This window comes from Terrapene carolina, unplaced genomic scaffold (genome assembly GCF_002925995.2).
Source record: "Terrapene carolina triunguis isolate 2854851 unplaced genomic scaffold, T_m_triunguis-2.0 Scaffold211, whole genome shotgun sequence".
NCBI lineage: Eukaryota > Metazoa > Chordata > Testudines > Emydidae > Terrapene > Terrapene triunguis.
The window spans coordinates 37198501-37217825 of NW_020664562.1; the positions used below are offsets into that span (position 1 = coordinate 37198501).

The window sequence follows — 19325 nt, forward strand, 5'->3', positions numbered from 1 at the left end:
TGAAGATGAGAATGTGAAAAGGATGCAAAATCTAACTCAGGAGCGATCTCCAGTTTTTCATACCCTCAGACACTACATTGCTGAATACCACAGAAATGCTTATACATACAATTAAAACCATGGCCTAATTAAAGTAATCAGAAAATATCTGTTTTAAGTGGGAAATGCACTAATGCAAACAAAGAATTTCAAAACAACATGTTCAACACTAGCATCAGTGCCCAGTGTAAAACATGGGATTCTTTTTCTCCAAATACCAATAACTTCTATCTTGCTTAGGGCTTGTCTACATGGGGAAGTTGATCAGCAGAACTACACTGGTATAATTATACCTCTATAGTTATACTGCTTTAACTTCCCATGTGGACATTCTTATTCCAAGAAAAGAGTGCCTTTTGCTGGGTTAGCTTATGGTGTTATGTCCATGTGGAGACAGGTATTGGTATAATTACAGCAGTATATTTATACCAGTATAGTTCTGCCAGTAAATTTCCCCACGTAGACAAGCCTTTAAGTCATTAAAAATAAGGTGATCAAGTTGTACCCCTCTTGAGAACGACATGAAAGACACTGGGAAAACCAACCTCCAACAAGGTAATTTGACCTAATGGACGTATACCAGTTTAGAATTAAACTGGTGAAGCCAATCAACCAGCAAACTTCAAACAAATCCATGTTTTACTCTACAGTGTTTACTTTAAAAAGACATTTATCAAAGCCTAGTTCAGCCTCGCACTATCTAGGATTCTCAAGGACATTCTCAGAATGGTGAAGTAGAGATATACTGAATTTATTGCATCACAACTTATATCTGCAGGGCTTCTGTTTATTTGGCTTTGTTAGCCTTTAAGGTGACTTGGCTGCACATATGCTGTCAGTGTCTCATATGAACAGACAGTGAATTCAAAGAATTTCCTGCTTTACTTAAAAGTGACAGTTTTGTTTTCTGAAAAGTCAGCAAAGATTTGTCTGTTTTTCCACTATTTTTGTTCATTTTGCAGTTCCTGGAGGATATTATGGCAGGCTGGCAACTGTGCCAAATTCTGGGGCTGTCAGCAGTTTGGGGCTCTGCAAATACTCATGTATCACAGGTGGATATCTGGGAGAGAAGTTCAAACTGTTGAGCACGTGCACTTATTTAAGGCAATAAACATGATCTTTGGTGAAAAGCTGTCTAGATTTACACCTTGGAGTCTGATTTGCGGAGTCACAACTCCCCCTCTCATGTCAGACATTCAACAATGACAGGGTAAAAGGAAACATGATATCTACGGTACAAGCTCGACTTGGACCACAAGAGCATTATATGAAAAGAATACGCCACTGGGGGCACAGTACAATCAAACAAAAGGGAATGACTGATGCTTAAAAGCCAGCTAAGAGCAGCTAAAAGGTTGTGTTCACACTGCAGCAAAAAGGCATTCATGGGCACACTGAAGCACACTCAAGCTATAAGACATACCACTGGTGCTTCCTGTGCCACTGATAGGGCTGGGTCCCGGTGATGACACCACTGTTCTGTAGGTAGGTGGTGGAGGGGGAGGTGGTGTAGCTCTTTGTCCCAACCCAAAATCTTTAGGAGATGCTGTTGATTCTAAGTTATCATCTTTAACGTGGGTTTGCTCAGAAATTTTCTTCTGAACCTCTTCTAAATTGAGAGGTGATGGAACATTGCGGGAGGTTTCAACAGCTGGAGATTCAGCTGGGATTTCTGATGCCACAGGTGGGGACACCACTTTTTCCCTTGAAGTCAACTCTGCTGTTACGTTTTCCGGGGACTGATCAGAAAAATTGACCCACTTATCTTCTGCATTAACAGCAATAGACTTGGGGGATAATACTGGACCAAAAATGCTGTCCAAGTCATTGATTGACGGTAGTTTGTCACTTTTGACCTCTGTTGCTGTCTGGTCACTTCCTGTGGTCAAAGTAGTTTATTTTAAACTTTAATATTGATGGTATAGCTGAAGTTGCACTATACTCTACATTTATATGGGGCTTGCAAAGTCAGCTACATTCCAGCAGAGATACTTAAAAAGCATGTTTTCTTACCAGCTATTGGAGATATAGTTCATGTGCATGAAAATATCTACGTAATACGGTTATGCACAATGTACAAAAGCATATATGGGATTAAAATATATACATTATATGAAAAAAGCATGCACTATATAACATATGTATACCTTTCTTGTATATTACTTTACATCATATCTGCATCCTACTGAAATATATAATTGGCTAGTGATGTTCATTATGCATTGTCTAAATAACTTAACATTGTGTGAATTATTACTAAATTTTAAAAATACACACACAGCACAGTAACCTGAGATTCACCTGAGATAACCTGCATATTTATACATGCACATATATTATTTTGGAACACTTATAAAATATACTGGCAATGTACATGCAGTATACTGTAGCATACAGTGTGTATATATTTCAATTGTAACCTACTGTGGATACAGGGTTTTTTAAAGGCTTTACTCATGAACTGAATCATCACGCACCATTTGTTGTTAATTTTTGAGCAAATCTAGCCTTGTAACCAATATGGAAATAGAATTCATCAACATAGCTGTATTGCAGCCAATGGAAACAAACTCCACATATTCCTCTAATACTCAGATTTTTGTCTGTCCTTCTTACTGTGGAATACTGATGATCAGACTGGACACTTATACAGTATAGCATCTTTTATGGAAGATCTCAAAGTTAAGCAAGCCTAACCACATCCCAGGGAGGTTGTATTATACCTATTTAATGAAGGGGTAACCGATTAACACAGTGAGCTGTCCAAAGTCTCAAAGTCAGTGGCAAAAGATGGTCAATCCCAGGAGTCCCCAGCTATACCCACTACACCACTACTATAATGACTACATACCCTCCTGTGTACATCCATCTACATCTGTTGCATATTCTTAGATTTTAGAAAACCACTCATGCTGTATTTTAGGGAGTAAAATGTATTCAATTTTAAAAAGAGACCTTTCTGTGTTACCACATTTAATACACATACTGAAATATGCTGCAAGCCAAAAGCCAGCAAATATATAGTCACACATAGCTGCGTATTTCATTTGCTCTTGTTGATGAATGCTATTTTATGCAGGTTGACAACTGCCATCTGACTGCATAGCTATAAAATGGAAAAATGAAGATACGTGAGTATGAATAAAGATATTGATGAATAGAGCACTAAGTTCATTGCATAGAGATTCTATATGACTAAATGGATCAATAATATACCACATTTGCATTGTATGTTCATGTTGCATAATGTAACTATTGTTTTCCATACAATGCATCTGTTTCAAAGAACGATTGTATTTCTTTATTTAAACATACAGTTCTGATTTTAGTTGATAAATTTATGTCTGCTAGCCACATATGGCTATAAGCACCTCATTTACTCCTGTTGCATTCCACATAGCCTAGATTTCTTTCACCATACATCTTTACAAGTATTATAGTTAGCAAAGCTATTTGGCATACCTCTGCATGAATAACACGGAGATTTTCTAATTCTAGATTAAATCCTAACTTCGCATCCAAGCTTCCCATTGAAAAGCAACAGGAGTTTGGGGTGCAAGAATTACAGGATCAGACCCCGAATTGCTCTTAGAAAAAGGAACGTTAGTTTTGCACCCATATTTCACAAGAATTAAACCTTAAAAATACATTCAAAATGAAAGTTAAAAGCCAATTTAAAGAGCTACTATAACAGTTTCAGGTATAACTTTAGAACTAGTGTCACATTTCTTTACTAAAATGGCTCAGTACCAAAAAGTGGGAGAGGAAATAAACCAATAGATAGTAAAGATGACAAAATCATTCAAAAACCAAGGGCTCTGTATGTAGGACTTAGGAAGTATAATTTTGAACACAATAGATGCAAAAACATCGGAAATAAAAAGGAAACATAAAATGCATGTGTTTTAAACATATACAAGTACGTTCAAATAGGTGGTCATTATGCAGATTTCCTCAGAATGGACCTGATTCTGTAAGCATTTACACATGCAGAAATTGCACTGAAGTCGGTGGGGGGGGGGGAGGTGTTCTGGAGTCAGTGGTTACAGGACCATGCTGAGTTATGCACAGTACCCGGTATATATCTTATGCAGTATTATTTCATGAGCTAATAAACATAATGCCTCATTCTTACCTATTCCAACTGTTAAGGGAGAACCAGTCCTAGGTGGTGTAGCTGGAATGTTTTTTGGTGGAAGTGGTGGAGGTGCTGAAAAACAGGTCAGAGGAAAGAATATAAATTCAAGAGATGCATTAAGCTGATAAAAAACTGTTTGATTCTTTGTAGGGTCCTCCTGTTCAGGGTGTCTTCTTTTTAATGCCACTGAAGGTGCAGAGTTGGTAAAGATTAATTGCACACCTGTCCCAAGATTCAGGAATGTGGTACAGAGATATGACTGACTGCTTTTTATCATGGTAGATTATTTTAAAATCCTTGCATAAAGATTATAGGGCAATTAGTGTGCATCACCACTATCTGTATCAAGATGAACTTCAATAAAGGCAAGTGCAAAGTACTACACTTAGGAAGAAAAAAAATCAAATGCACAACTACAAAATGGGGAATAACTGGCTAGGCGGTAGTACTGCTAAAAGGGATCTGGGAGTTACAGTGGATTAAAATTGGAATATGATACAACAATGTGATGCAGTTACTAAAAGGATAATATCATTCTGGGGGTGTATTAACAGGAGTGTCATATATAAGATAAGAGGCAATTGTCCTGCTCTAGTCAGCACTGGTGAGGCTTCAGTTGGAGTACAGTGTCCAGTTCTGGGCACCGCACTTTAAGAAAGATGTGGAAAAAAATTGGAGAGCCCAGAGGAGAGCAACAAAAATGATAAAAGGTTTAGAAAATCTGACCTATGAGGACAGGTAAAAAACAACAACAACTGGGCATGTTTAGTCTTGAGAAAAGAAGACTGAGCGGGGCCCTGATAATCTTTGAATACATGAAGAGCTGTTATAAAGAGGATGGTGATCAATTGTTCTCCATGTCCACTGAAGGTAGGACAAGAAGTAATGGGCTTAATCTGAAGCAAGGGAGATTTAGGTTAGATATTAGGAAGAATCTTTCAAACTACTGAGGACAGGTAAGTACTGGAATAGGTTTACAGGGGATGTTGTGGAGGTTTTCACTGGAGGTTTTCAAGAACAGATTAGACAAACATTTGTCAGGGATATCTAGATATATTTGGTCCTCCCTCAGTGTAGCAGGCTGGAGTAGATGACCTATCAAGGTCTCTTCCAGACCGACATTTCTATGATTTCCTCTGGAGATATAACTGTGAATCGAATTTAGGATAGCGGGATCTTTCTTGGAGATAAGCAGGAGCTATAGTATCCATCATATGCTGTATTTGTTCCTAGATCTCTCTCTCTCTCTCTCTCTCCAGATAAATAGAGTCAAATTTAGTCTTGCAAATTCAGATACATTACAGGCAGAAGCTTCTCTCCCCAGGGATGAAGTGAATTGTTTCCTTCATTCTGAAAGCCTTCTATCCAATACATTATTAAACTAATGTCACCTTTTCCCATTCTAGTATGTTGCAGTTAAAGTCAGTCCAGTAAAAACAAATTAACTTGCCACATGATTACAGTGTTAGAGAATTTCATAGTATACCTAGCCCAGATAATAAAAATGAAACACCTGATTTTTCAGACTGATAAACCACACTTAACTTACTTCCAGTTGGAAAAGGTCTTGGTAGCTTTGGAGAATCTAGACTGGAATTCACTGGCTGGACAGAACCCCATATCTCTGTCTGATCTAAAGGAGCTAAGAACACAAAAATAAATCACATACACCAAAGCAATACAAAATACTTAATTTCAATTATAGAATCCACTAATTAATTATGAATACCAATTTCTACCAGACAGAAGATACAAACATTCCATCGATACTTGGATTGGCACATGCTTCTCCCTGACTCAATGTCTGGCTGGAGCTGATGTTCCTTTTAAAAGGGTTTCAAACGCCTGGTCTATCTGCCTAATATAGAAAAATCACATTCACAGAGAAAATGCCATGATGTTACATCCTCTGGGATGCTGTTTATATTTAACAGAGATACTCTCCAGGAAATTATATCCCTTGTGGTTCTGTTTATATTGGACTGAGGGGCCTACACCAGGAGCATATGATCTCCCCTGTGACTATGGTTTGGTTTGTATCAGAAGTGTAAGTTACTTACGAAACTGATCACTGATTAAATTTTATTTTGCGAGAGGGTAATTATTTTGCATGCACTGGAACTATTAGTTACCTGTTTATCATCAATTTATAATCTGCATACTGTGCCAGTTTCTATGTATTGTACAGGAAGGAGTTACCCAGGTGCAATGTCTCAATGGCAGGAAGAGTGATCAAGTAGACTTGTTGCACATTTGACCTTATTACAGAATTCACTTATTTTTTTAAAAAGGCTTATTTCAAACTAACATTCCCGTTTTTAAAAAATGGCCAGGCTAGTAAACAAACAAGCAAGCAACCCCTCTGTCAATTTTCATACCTTCCAACTTTTGTTCCTCAAATGCTGACTCCAGTGGTGGGCCAAACAGTGGGGCGAGGGCTGAAGGATCATCTGGGGCTTTTTTGCTGCAGGATAATACAAATATTGGCACAAGAAATGTAAGGAACAAACTGTAAATGGGCTTAAGGGATGAAGAGGTCCTGAGGTGTTAGCCTCTCAGTGCTATGTGTGGGATTAAAGGGCTAACTAGCATGCATGCATATCACACTCTCTACTGGAGATACTGCCAGCATTGATCAAGTGTCTGACTATATAGCCTGCAAGCAGCTGACCCACAGGGAAGATGAAAACCCTTAGGTCTACTGATAATTGTCTGTACTGTCCTGTCATTTGGACTACAGGGGTGTGAGGTGTAGCACACACCAAAGTGCTGTAACTGACCCATGTGGATGCTGCTGGCACAAACTAAAAAGTACCTGGTTTGCGTTAATGTTGTCCTGTTTGAAAAGGACTATGCTAATACAAACTAGGTTCCTTTTAGTTCATGCCTGCACTGTCCACACAGGGCAGATACAGAGCACTGCAGCATTTCGATGTGTGCTGCGATTCACCCCACCACCCATCCATAGTTGCACTACGGTGCACTGTAGACACAGCCAATGTGAAGATTCTTCTTTAGTTCAGGTGACAAGGATCTGTGCTATTATAGCAAAGGTGCCAGACCTGGGTGGCCATGGACCCATTAGATTGTTGCTCAAATAAATTTGTTAGTCTCTAAGGTGTCACAAGGAGCTAGGCACTAGAGAGATAACTAATATAGACAGATTGCGTAGATAACTCCTGTTAATACAAACAAGTATTATTCTGGATATGAATTACTTGCACATCAGTGGCAGAACATCACCCTTAGGGTGATGTTTAACATTAAATGTTTGGCTTGGCTATCTTTTTTCTGTTTCATTCCATACATTCCATAGCTTTATTCCAAAGATTAGAAGAGACCTGATTGTTTTATAATATCATGGCATCATCCCAACATGAATAAAGAAAACTAATATAAATGGCTTCAGCAGGCCTTTATTTCTGCATTTGCTTTTGGTATGCTTCTAGATCTATTGAGATTTTTATACAGTGCCTATCACCATGGCATCTGATATCTTTACAAAGTTGTTATAGTCAGCATGAGAGGAAGCATCATGAATAAATACAATCACTGACATTTATATAAGATTTGATTGACCTTTCAACCAAAGGTCCCAAATAATATAGCTTGGTAAATGGATTACAAACAAGACAGGCAATAGTGTGATTACACACTAGACACCCATCACTGAAATACAGCAAAGCCACCTGTGAAATGGAAGGTGGCTGTGTTAGTGATAACCAGACAGCTAAGTTGTCACAGGTAGGGAGCTAAATTTAGATAAATAAAGCTTTCTTATCAGCCTTAAAGCACACAGTGAACTTTTCAGGCTGGCACTGAGTCATCTTGACCCAGTAGGCAGGAGAATATATTAATATGATTTACTTTACTTCATGGAGGGCACTTCCACTTTTTTACATCATTCTTACAATTATGATTGGTTCCAGGAAGTAAGATGAAATGCTGGAGATGGTGTTTTTAAGAAATGCTTCTTTCCTGAAGGTGCTACCAAGAATGGTATCAAATCTAGATAATTTTGTACATGAAAATCTGCAAAACTAAGAGGGTATCAGTTCCCAAAGTAGTTGTGGGTTAGGTAATAAGTTAACTGCTCATCTCTACCTTTGGTGCAAGGATCCAAGACTAACATTTGTGCAATATCTAGATTAATTTACAATTTCTTTCATACTGACCTTACAAGTTCTGGAGTTGGTGTTGAACGCCTAGGTCTTGCTATCTCTTCACCTGTCGCATATGATAGTTCTGTTTAGATCAGTTCTCACTTGAGTTCTCTATCTCAATTTTTCATATGAACTACTCAAAGATGTGGATCACCTCAACTACATGAAACTAGCATGCACTTACATGCTAAAAATTAAACGTGGACATAGAAGTCAGAGGCTGAGTGATCTCAAGCCATAATAAGGTGATGAAGTGTAATTCAGCTCCCCAATACATACAAATATATTAATCTCATCCCTCTACGCAGAGATTTACAGTATGTGTGTAACTCCTGGCTCACTGAATACATATATTCCCTGAATATATGTATTCAACAAGTCGCCACATACCAAGCCCATTGTATAGCTGTCTGCATAGAAAGCAGAATCTAATTGTCTGCTATCTAATTTTTCTGACTTGAGAGCACAAAGGCGTAAGCACTAGCTTTGCCTTCTTTATTCCTCCTTATTAAAAATTTTGTGGTTGGGACTATTTGACATTCTAAGAAATATAGTCTGTTGAATAGGGTTGCATGCCACCAACTTAGAATGCTCCATGTGCCTTTTGACTTTAGAGGCATCATATCACATTAATAGTAGGGGGACCAGACAGCAAATGTGAAAAACCGGGAAAGGGGGTGGGAGGTAATAGGAGCCTATATAAGAAAAAGACCCAAAAATTGGGACTGTCCCTATAAAATCGGGACATCTGGTCACCCTACATTAATAGACTAAGTTAATTTTATAAGCAACACATTCTTGAAGGGTGGAACACTACATACAGCAGTTCAACGGCACATGCACTGCATCCCCCATCCATTTCAAGGGTTCAGTCACTAATAATACAGTACCTAGAGTTCTCCTTTAAGAGTTACTCTTTGGGAAATGAAAGTTTAAGTATACTTTGAAAACTACGTAGAGGAGCACGTTTTGACATAAATTTGCCTTCTTTAAAGTTCACGAGAGAATCAATCTTCTTGAGACACTATCTGTTCCTGCAAACTAAAAAATATATACTTACTGGATAAATTCCTTTTAATTGCACCCTGGAATTAGAAACAAACACTAAGGTTTAGGACCAGGTGAGCATAATTTATATGTAAAACAGGTAACAAAGCTGACATCTCAATTTGATTGAGAAGACAAGCATCAATACTAAGGAGTAAATGAAATTTGACTCCAATCCACCATCTATGCTGGTAATTACCTTTATGACACACATGTACACGTTATGGAATCAGTTTTGCTCCTGAAGAGAATGGCAGGGGAGACAAGGATAGGGCATGGTTGAGGAATAGGTACTTAAATGCAATTGATATGAATGGCAGCCATTTTCAGGATTTTCATTTATTCCTACCACCTATCAGGGGTAGCGCCTATTCCTGTGTTCTTTTAAGGCCAGCTCTTAAGCAACGGGGCAGGGGCAGCCATGGGAGAACACTTCAGAAGGGTCTCATGGAACATCTTCCACAACAAGCTGCTCAATGCTTTCGTGTGTATGCTGGGCACAGTGTTCTTGCAATTAGCCTGAATCACCTTCTCCCTTCGGTTTTCTTCACCCTGTTGGACTGTGAGAACAACACTACACCATGCTCAGCAGCCCAATAACAAAGCACTGATGCTTTCATAACTCATAACTCATTCACACCGCTGCTGGACTGAACCCTGAGTGACTAATACAAATACATATGTATTTGAACAAAGAAGCATGTATATTGACTTCTCTCTGATACATCAATCATTCAGAAGGTTAAAAAAAAAAAACGTACACCAAATAAAGTGTACATTCATTTACTTCACTACAGATACGCAGAAAAAATGATTTAAGGCTAAATAAACCAGACCCCAACAACTAGTCAGCCATTTTCACAACAAATGTAAGGACAAAAACATTGTAAGAGTTCTTACCGGGCTGCGCCTCTGTGATCAGCAAGAAGGAAGAGAGAACAGACACCTAGTCAGAGAATGACAGATCAGTAAACAGACTTGGGTAATATGAGATTTTTCTAATTAAATAAATAGTGTTTTGAAAAGTGAACTCCTGCACCCCCACTCCTACCCGAATTTGGGTTTTGCTCATTAGTGGTGATGACCTTGACCCTGCTTTATATACCCTTTTTAGAGATTTACAAGGCTGTCAGGAATTTAGGGGGTAAACTACATAAACATTAGGCTCCAGAATCACAGTGGAATGGAAGATGTCTGTTAGGGTGCCTGAAGTTCCCAACTTTAGGTGTAATAAGTACATCCCTCAGGCATCTCTACAAGCATCTTCTCCCTCCCCTCATTCTTGTGGCAATGGAGCTCTCCTCACAACTCAGTTCTGAAGTTAGAAACCTCTTTACAAGCACCTTCCCCTCTCAGGAGTACAGGGCAAGCAGATGGGCTGATTTGCTTTGCTCATGTTGTCCTCTGTTCTCAGCTACCATACTCCTCACAATACGGCCAGCTCATGGAAAGCAGAGGAGCTGGGAGACTGCACAATGGAGAAGAGTTGTCTGAACCCACCCACATAAGCAGTTTCAAGAGAAAAACCGTGGGAGAAAATGCAGGAGATATCTTGAGGAAGCCTGAGAGATGGTATCCAACCTGTGGAGACTTAACAGGTGTGCATCTGATCTCAAGATCAAGTTCCCTTCCTCTTGTTCTGTCTTTCTTGCTTGCAATAATTCCTCAGTTCTTTAGGACCATGCCATAAAATAAAGCTGAGTCAATGGATAATTTTTCAAGAAGAGGCAAACTAAAATGATCAAATGCACTATTTTAATTATTGTTAGGGGTCATCACAACTACAGAGAGTGAGTGAGTGAGAGAGAGAGAGAACTGAACACTGGTGTGTACAACGCATTCCAGATTGTCCTTGTCCCAAGAAGCCAATGATCTAGGGCAGGCACAGTCCAGACATACGGATCTCTCTCTCCCTCTGAGATAGTAATATTAGAGCTACAGGGGATAGCTAATACTCAACATGTGTAGAGTGTTTTATATATTACATTTTTCAAAGTGCTTCACAATCAATGCTCAGTGCACCTGGGAAGGAGATACCATATTCTTATCCAAGTTTTACAGATGAAGAAAATGAAAAGAGAGAGAGGATTAAAGGCATGACTCTGAGGTGCTGAGCAACCTTAATTCCCTCTGAGCTGAGATGTAAGAATGCTAAGTATTACCAATATTAGAGTGACTGGAGCTTACCGCAGGACTGGGGGCACGTGATTCGCCCAGAGTCATGATGAGCTGCTATTAGAACTCAGTAGTTCCAAGCTCAAAGTGTCAGGAACTAAGCACTAGGTCATGTTGCTTTGTTACAGTAAAAATATCTACCAGAAAAAACAACAGTGTGTCCTAGTGAGCCCTATAAGAATAAGCTCATTTTGTTCCTTGTTCCTGTAGCACCTGGAATTGTCTCTGCACAATTTTCAGCCACTTTAGCTTCCCTTACACTATGAGACTAATAAACTAGAGTTAGAGGCACTTGTAATTCACAGTTCAAATCTCTGACCAACAACCCATTGAAGCACTAAGTTTAAAATAAGATATAAAAAGTACCGAGTATCTAGCTTGGGGCACTAGCCTTTCAGCTCAAGACACCTGGAGTCAAAGCCCGGGTCAGATTCCAAGTGAACAGCAGTTGGCTGGTTTAATTTTAATCCACATTTGTAAATTACAAAATGCTACAAAGCAATTTGATAGATAATGATTGAAAGATTGACAGTTTCTTCTCAAGAGGAAAAATCAGGGAAGAGGCATCATTAGCGCTCACAGGACCCTTCCATGAGGAGGGAAAAAACCCAGGATTTAAAAAAGATATATTAATATAAGCATAAACCCCAAAGATTTGAAGCGTCATTTCCCTATTTAAAAATATATTTAATTTACCAGGCTATAGGAAGCCTTTTGTTAAAAGAAATTAAGTATTTGTGGGTGCTAAGTCAGGTGTCAAATGGTGTTTTAAAGACACCTCAAGTCTCATCCAACTCTACAAGGCAGGTTAATGGGTTATGCAGTCTATGCAGGGTGTCGTCTCACCCTGAGGCGTCTTTAAACTTTGAGAAAACTGCCATAAACAAGCCACAGACCTCCCCTGGGAAGAGATTCTTCAAACCCAAATCTTGTGAGGATAAAGAAACTGCAGCAGACCAGCAACTATTTCAAACACGTGGCACCTAAATACCATGGTGGTGAATACATTATATATGCATTTGAGAAACAGAACTGGGCTGAGAGGCAGTTGGTTTTGAATGCCAAGGTAACAATGAATTTTAAAAAAAAAGCTCTACAGGAGAGAAATAATTGCCATTAACAAAAAGAGGAAATATTTCCTTGGAAATTTTCAGTTGATTGAAATGAAAATCACGGGGTTTGAGAACATGCTGTCCTAGCTCAATGACGACCCTATTATCAATAAGGAAAAATACTTGTTAACGTGAGCCAATGTAAAAAGAGTGAGTGAGAATACTCAGCCAGAGGCGGAGCACAAGAAGAATGGATTATGGGGTAGCAATTACCCCATACACACACGTCCAAAAAAGGTCTGAACTTGAAAGGACACAGGAGTACCCAGAACCACTACTGTACAGAGGAAGACAACTCAGTAGCAGAACAAGAAAAGAATATAATAAGCCAACACTTTGGTGTATGCTTCAGAGGTATAATGGGGTAGAAAGTTGTACATATACATGGAGTCTATCAGTATTCTCTCCTAAGAGTCTTCCAATGAACATGAAAGCCCTAGAGAGGTTGTAGAATCTCCGTCACTGGAGATTTTTAAGAACAGGTTAGACAAACCTGTCAGGAATGGTCTAGTTATTACGTAGTCCTGCCTTAAGTGCAGGGGATTGGACTAGAAGACCTATTGAGATCCCTTCCAGTCCTACTTTTCTAGGATTCACTTCTACGTTTCTATGAAAATCCTTTCCCTATTTAAAGGACACTAAGTCCCAATGAGAATCTTCTATGTGTGCACCAATCAGCTAAGTTACTAGCTTCACAGACCACGTTTGGACAACACCACACAGGTTGTTATTTCTTTGGCTCGGATTTCCTTTGGTATCACTATAACTTTACCTGCTGATACAAGCAAAAAAGAAGATGCCAGCATATATCTTCAGCTGCAGCTGACAAGCTTGGTGCAGTGGGTGGGAGGTGAGGTATGCTTTGGTACTCTGAAGCTCCCTGATCCTGGGGTTAGGAACTCCAGCAACCTCAGATACTCTTTAAATTGCTCCTAGCTGCCTATGACTCCTAAGTGCTGTACCAGTAGCAGGGAACTATGCGAGCACACTGGTGTTCCTGTCCACATCTCCTAGAGCTACTTCATAGGGGTTCCTCCTATGCTGGAGGAATCCACAGAGGACTGGATTGGCAGGGGTTTTTGGCTGCTGTGTGCTGCCAGAGCAAAGCAAAGCAGCCAGAGGAAGGCTGAACATATGGCCTATTGTGTGTGCTTGTATATAATTGAATGTATATACATATACAGCATGTGTGTGTTACAGCAGAGATAAGTTAAAATGTATGGATAAAACTAACAGTTTCATGAAATCAGTGATAAAGTTGAGAGTAAGGTACTACATAGTCTTCAAAACCATTAATATTCTTCTCACACCTGCACAAATACCTGAAAGAGACAGTCTCTTTGGGTTAATGAATTTGATACAAAGTATTAACCATTTTTGAAGACAATGCTAAGCTGAACTGTGGTGTATTTACTGCACCTAGTAATCGACAGTTACGGAACCGGGGCAAGGACATCTCCCTTTTCCCTGCCAATACACACACATATTCTTTATGTCAAATGTCACATCAGAAGTGGAGGGGGAATTTTTCAGGGACCTATAATCTGTAATTAAGTAAAGTTAAGTTCATCTAATGTTTTAGAAGCAATTGGTGATGTTCCAAATCAAGAACCATACAAGTTCTTATGACTTCTCTGCCACATAAGGTCGGGGATTTGAGATGTTCACATTTCTCAGTGTTTGAGGTTCTTCTGTAAAAAGAAACTGGAAAAACCATGGTACATGAGCCATTATGGCCAATCATGCCAAAGTCACAAAGAAAGTAAATGAAGGGATGAATGTCATTTTCCCACAGTTTTCCAAGGAACCTCCTAATCTGCCTTTGAGGGTTTTTTTGTTTTTTCCTTTGGTGTAGCCAACTGGTAAAAATCTTTTTCCTGTAATAAACAACTGCAACTTACTATCACCACGTATGTGTCAATCAAAATTGAAGTTACTCATGACATATCTCAGAGTTGTGTTTCAGTTATCTAGGTGTTCTGCAAACAGATGGTGTAGGGTTTTGGAACTTCAAATGCTATCAGTCAGACATGTCAAAATCACAACTGCCTTGGGCATACTCTTCTTGTTTCGCAAAGCTCCGCGGTCAGTTTGATGTACAATAAATACAGGACTGTTCAACTGATGTTTTACTGGACTTTTCCCACAACTCTGTGATATTTGTTAATGAATACTTGACAGTTCCACTCAAGGTAGTCTTTGCTAGGTTAGTTCTTTTTCTATTGAATTCAGGAATCTGATACGATTAATGGGGTAGATGTGATAAATTTATTAGTCCAATGAGGCTTTTGTATTTGTGCAAGTTTGAGAAGAATTTTATTTGTTTAAAAAACAGAGAGCACTTCAGTGGTTTTACATAACAAATAGTCGGATTTGACTGAAACCTTCATTGCATACCTTTAGAGTGTGTCTCTCATTCTCCATCCCCCTAACCCTCCACTCCCCATTATCCCAGTGACATCTCATATTTTGGTCTTTTCCCTGATCCGTATTCTCCCCTTGTTCTGCACGTATTATTTCCATTAAGGTAATGGGAGTTATGTGCACAATGAAGACTAGACCAGACCTCTGTATCTTTGATTAGCTCATCTAGCCTACCATGGGACAAGTCATCTCTCATTTTGAAGCAGGTAGGCCATTTTATGTATATGAATGCAGCTGTCTATCTGCCCAGCAAGGGAAATAAGTAAAGCAGGAAAAAAACTATGTGAAATTCAACAGACCAGTGACAAAGTCCATGGGGTCACTGGGTAAACAAAAGTACCTTAGATAATTAAAGGCATGAGTGTTTTTTTAAAAGCCAGGAGATCATTCAAATTCTGATTTAAATTTTCTAATAAAACTTGACTGTTATTTGTGAATGGTTATGCAGACAGCTAAGATCAAAAAGTCCCAGATTTCTGGAAAAGGAACAAAAGCCACATCGATACAGACACACCACCTGCAATACAGACAGACTGCAGGAAAGCTTCACCTAAAATTTACTAATTAACTTCAAGTTGAAGTTGCAGTGGTATGGAGAAAATGAATCAGAAAGGTATTTCTGTTATAGTGGGACGTTTATAGACCAGGACCTCAGCCAGTGTCAGATGCAATAGCTCCACCAACTTCAGTGGAGCACTACCGAGTTAGGTGAGTTAAGGATCTGGCCCTACATTTTTTTCTACAATGACAAGGTCTATTTGCAGTGTTCTTCTTAGTTAGCAAGTCCTCTTATAATTTATTTATTTGATCAAGGTAGTATTTTCTTCCATATTAAAAATTAAGATACGTTGTAAAATTTCTTAAACATTTGGTTTCTTTTAATGATGAAACAAGTGGACTTTTACTTTACTTCAAATCTATTCAAAACTATTTTGGTAGAAAAAATATTTACCATATGCCACAAGAAAACTTAAGTAATAAGAGGTACTGTAAAGTAGCAAAGTGAAGAAAGGAGAGTTCATCTTTAGAACATGTATCTAATATGGTTAAATAACTAGAACTTATCACTCGGCTTATCTTACAACCCACTTCTCAGTCCAAACATTAGCCAACAAAACTCACAAGACTCCTGACTGTCAGGAAAAATCATTGTTTTACAGATGGCAAATGAGGCAGAAAGTTCAAGGGACTTGCCCAAGGCAATAGGAGGAGTAATTATAAGAGATGAGACTAGAATTTAGAAGTTCCTCTCTTGAGATCTGGTGCTCAGACCACACAACTCATTTAATGTTCAAAACTCTGTGTAGGCCTACACATTATGGCATGAAAATTTATAACCAAGTATTTGGCAAGAACACATTAATATTGTTAATGTTACTACAGCAGCAAAGGTTACGCTATAGAACTTTTGGTTTCCCCATCATCTGTTAACTGGACATGCAATGTAATGTGCATTAAACATATCATGGGTGAAATCCTGGCCCACCCAAGTAAATGGGAAAACTTTCATTGGCTACATTGGGAACAGGATTTCATCCCATAAATCTTTGGGCAAAAAACACCCTCAAACTTTCCTCTTCTCATACAAGCCAAAAGGGGAAAATAATTAAATTTAATGGAAGCGAAACCTAGCTCATTTTAAAAATAGCTTTGAATTAAATCCACAGGAGAAAGAATAGACACCATCATTTGTAAACGATATACGGTATTTGCATTTTACATTTCAGTTCTACAGACAAGTGAAAAATGGACAGAGGAAACAGAAAAAACACCAAAGGAAAGTATTCTGTTAAAAAAAAAGTTATAAAAAGGTAGAAAAAGAGCAAATTATTTCTTACCGGACTTTTCCTCTAAAAGAATGCAGCCAAAATAAAAAAAGAAAATGAGAAAATAAGATATTTTCTAAAAATAATTAACACACAGAGAAACAAAAAGATCTACATCTATGGAAAGCAGCATTAAACGGACCTGTTAAACGGACAGGAAAGTGGTAATATTTTATACAAACAGTTTGAATATTATTCAGGTAGACATAAGATTATAGTGAAAAATAGTATACAACAACACAGCACTTTTATTTAAACCATTTACAGAAATGATTATATGCTACTGGCATATTTCTAACTATACTCAAAGCTAATTTTCAATTAAAAGTTTAAATTCTTAAAAGGGTTTATATGACAGGAAAATAAAGTGCCATACTCTACAAGCTTTGACAAATGCAAGAATGATGAAAGGATCCAATCTCAAAAAGTTGCAGGCTTCTAAAAAAATATTGCACCTAAGGCTCAGCACTCTAGCATTTTAGGCAGGGGATGGAGAAATAGAGCCCCGCATGACTCAAGGGAGGTGACCGCAATTGCATCTGTTTCATCAGAAGCTCTTCCATTTTTAAATAAACTTTCAACTTTTTCAGCAGTCTTCCTATTCCATAGTGAGCTTCAGCTGCTATGCTAGTTAGAAAGAGATTTAAATGATGCTGCTCACAAACTTGAGAACAATGGTCCATCTAGCTCAGTATCCTATCTTCCAACAGTTACAAATGCCAGGTGATTCAGAGGCAACAAACAGTACATGGCAATTAGTGCCATCTCCAGTTGTCCACTCTCCGATTCTGGCAGTCAGAGGCTAGGGACACACAGAGCATGGGGTTGCATCCCTGACCATCTTGACTAATAGCAATTGATGGACCTATCCTCTATGAACTTATTCTTCCAAGATCTTTTTCTTGAATGGTACAGCTAATTTAGATCACTTATCAACACTGAATTTCATTTGCCATTTTGTTGCCCAATCACCCAGTTCTGAAAGATCCCTTTGTAACTCCTCGCAGACTGCTTTGGACTTAAACTATCCTGAGTAATTATGTATCATCTGCAAATGTTGCCACCTCACTGCGTACCCGTTTTTCCAGATCATTTATGAATATGTTGAACAGCACTGGTCCCAGTACAGATCACTGGGGGACACCACTATTTACCTCTCTCCATTCTGAAAAATGACCATTTATTCCTACCCTTTATTTCTTGTCTGTCAACCAGTTACTGACCCATGAGACACTATCTGCATGGCCACTCCATGGAGGAATTCAGAGAATGCACTCTAAGTTCCCCCAAATGAGTAAACAACCTCTCATAAAATACACATTTATTTATATGTCATAAATACGGTAAATCTTTACTGGAAACAACGGAAACCGCTGTATATGCTGCCATGACTATGGCTGCTGCAGTAGCTATGAAACATAATTACACTTGGAAAAAACCTCATCTCTCTCTAAATGAGGTATTGTCTTCCAGCCTGGGTGTATCTGATTGGTGGCCACTCTAGCAAAGGCAACCAGAACTGTTAGGTTTTAATGGGTGGTTATATTACTGCACCAAATAGGGTGATCTATCACCTTGAAGTTCAGAGGTCAGTTGTGCAAGAAATAGAAGAAATATTGCATATGGTTGAGTTTTAATTTGTAAATCAAGAAGCTAACTTTTACAGTGAATGGTGAATTTCTCTTTTATTTAGAACACATGGGTGCATGTTGGGCTTATTAACACGTTCTCTCTAGCAAAGATGGTTCATTTACAAAGATCTGAAGAGTCCAATGCAATGAAAATAATGATTTCAAAAGTTTTCTAATGATTTTGACAGTTTCAAAAAGTTAATACTATTTCTGTAAACATGTATGATAGCTTATTGGGTCACCCCGACTAGCTCCGGTTTTCCTAAATATTACCAGGATGTTAGGTTCAGAAAAAAAAGTGATTTATTTAGGTCATTATTCCTCTACGTATGGACAAAAGGCCATGGCACCTAAATAAAAGTGACACGATTTTCAGAGGTGGGGAATGCCTTCACATCCCAAGGTCGTCTATAAAATCTGTGAGAGCGCAACACTTCTGAAAAACCAGACCACTTTTATTTAGTTGTTGAAATATTGAATCGTGATTCTAGCTTTTTCAAGCATGCATGCATAAATTTAGGTCAGGACCTAACTTATTAGCTTGTACTATAAAATATACTCATTTTAGCATAAATAAACATTGCTTAAGACCACTAAAAAACCCTTACTACTTGGGGCTGGATTTTCCATGGTACAAATAGCAGGCAACATGGCAGGGATTGCCAGTAAAAAAAAAAAAAAATGGAAGGAGGCTGGGGATGTAAAACTCTGGCGCATGAGGATATAGTCTCTGATGTCGTCAGGTTGCATCATCATCATGAACTATCCCA

The 19325-nt window shown here is 38.5% G+C and overlaps 1 protein-coding gene across 1 annotated transcript in view; it reads right to left on the minus strand.

The window, feature by feature from the left end:
* The window catches only part of LOC112115977 (SH3-containing GRB2-like protein 3-interacting protein 1), a 134189-nt gene that overhangs the window by 44876 nt on the left and 69988 nt on the right, over positions 1-19325 (minus strand). Inside the window, exons 9-16 of the mRNA XM_024213234.3 lie at positions 16937-16948; positions 10288-10299; positions 9401-9425; positions 8353-8404; positions 6556-6641; positions 5727-5819; positions 4175-4249; positions 1463-1918 (exon numbers count right to left, since the gene is read on the minus strand). Coding sequence (XP_024069002.1) covers positions 1463-1918; positions 4175-4249; positions 5727-5819; positions 6556-6641; positions 8353-8404; positions 9401-9425; positions 10288-10299; positions 16937-16948 — 811 coding nt within the window. The remainder of the gene's footprint in view (positions 1-1462; positions 1919-4174; positions 4250-5726; positions 5820-6555; positions 6642-8352; positions 8405-9400; positions 9426-10287; positions 10300-16936; positions 16949-19325) is intronic.